This window comes from Haplochromis burtoni, unplaced genomic scaffold, assembly GCF_018398535.1.
Source record: "Haplochromis burtoni strain Fernald_Lab_line unplaced genomic scaffold, NCSU_Asbu1 Contig_57, whole genome shotgun sequence".
Lineage (NCBI taxonomy): Eukaryota > Metazoa > Chordata > Actinopteri > Cichliformes > Cichlidae > Haplochromis > Haplochromis burtoni.
The window spans coordinates 2,623,987-2,625,288 of NW_024582418.1; the positions used below are offsets into that span (position 1 = coordinate 2,623,987).

General features: G+C 40.1%; 1 protein-coding gene across 1 annotated transcript in view; it reads left to right on the forward strand.

Annotated features, from left to right (window-relative positions):
• The window catches only part of LOC102296777 (gap junction alpha-5 protein), a gene marked incomplete in the record, with an annotated part of 14,440 nt that extends 13,144 nt beyond the window's left edge, over positions 1–1,296 (forward strand). The window contains 1 exon segment of the mRNA XM_042220924.1: positions 1–1,296. Coding sequence (XP_042076858.1) covers positions 1–281 — 281 coding nt within the window.
• Between the last annotated feature and the right edge of the window lie 6 nt (positions 1,297–1,302).

Sequence of the window (1,302 nt, forward strand, 5' to 3'; positions counted from 1 at the left end):
TGGCTACCGAGCAGAACAAAATGGCAGCCGCAGTGGAAGAGGTAAACTTCCTCCAAATGAGCTGCTATTCGCATGGATGGCAGAAGACCAATGACGGTCAGATCCAAGATGGGAGATACCTGAGACCCGATGCTAACTGCTATACCCCCGAGAGCAGGGACGTCGGCTGTGTTCAGATCCAAAATGGTGGCTCGGACGTGCTGCTGCATAAGGACAAGCGAAGATACAGCAAAGCCAGCGGAACGAGCAGCCGAACTAGAGCAGATGACCTCGCAGTTTAGAAAAAAAATAAAAAAATAGATAATAGATTTACAAACCTGCTGAAAAAAAACACACATGCATAAAAGACAATCTAAAGCTGAATAGGTCCGTTCACCTTAGCTTTCATAACATGATTCATTTTATCTAAGGAATCATGCAAATGATGACTAATTCCTTTTATCTTCCTCCTTCCAACATTATACGGCTCCTAATGACTTAAACGATGGTCTTTACCCAACATCTGAGTAATCGCCCTGCACAACTGGGCAGCAATGTCTGGAGTTGTGGTGCTACACAGATTGCTAAATCCATCAAGAATAACTGGATTGTGGCTTCTTCTTGAACTGAAACAAACATGCACCTGAAGCTTGCACTGTTTATATGCTGAGACTTAAGTCACCAAAAAGGCCATAAAAGGTAAAAAAAAAAAAACACAGTTTGGGTGACACCATTGAGGGAGTCTGCACTGTAGAGCATAGATGTCTTATTCTTTTCTTTATTTACTGGTGTGACTCAGTTGGGGACAAATTAATTCATGACTTTAGTCACAAGCATGCTGACAAAGCCTTTTTTGAGAACAGCAGCAGTGACTGTATCTCAAAGCTTTTCAAAAACATGCTCTTTGTGATTTTTATCTCCTGACTAACAGCAGCTTGTGCAGGCTAGAAGAGATCTGGTCCAAGTCACAGCTGCCTTAATAGTACTAATGTGTTTCAGGACCTTAAAAGGCCCAAATGGAAAAGCTAAAAAATGCACTAAAATCCTGACTGTGACGTATTTGTTATATTTCAAAGCCCAAAGAAAAAGGCATGAGGCACATTCATTTAAAGCTTTATTTCTAACATCATGTAAAGGCAAACACCTCTTAAATATATATTTTTCGGAGATTTTACTCCCAAAATTTGTCGCCTATCATTGACGATAAACTTAAGATAGAGATGAAGATTTCCTCCAATGCTAGTGCATTTACCTGCTTGCCAGGTATTTCACTTAAACCTATAACAAACTTACACTGTGTTTATTTCACTGTTACTTCTTCAC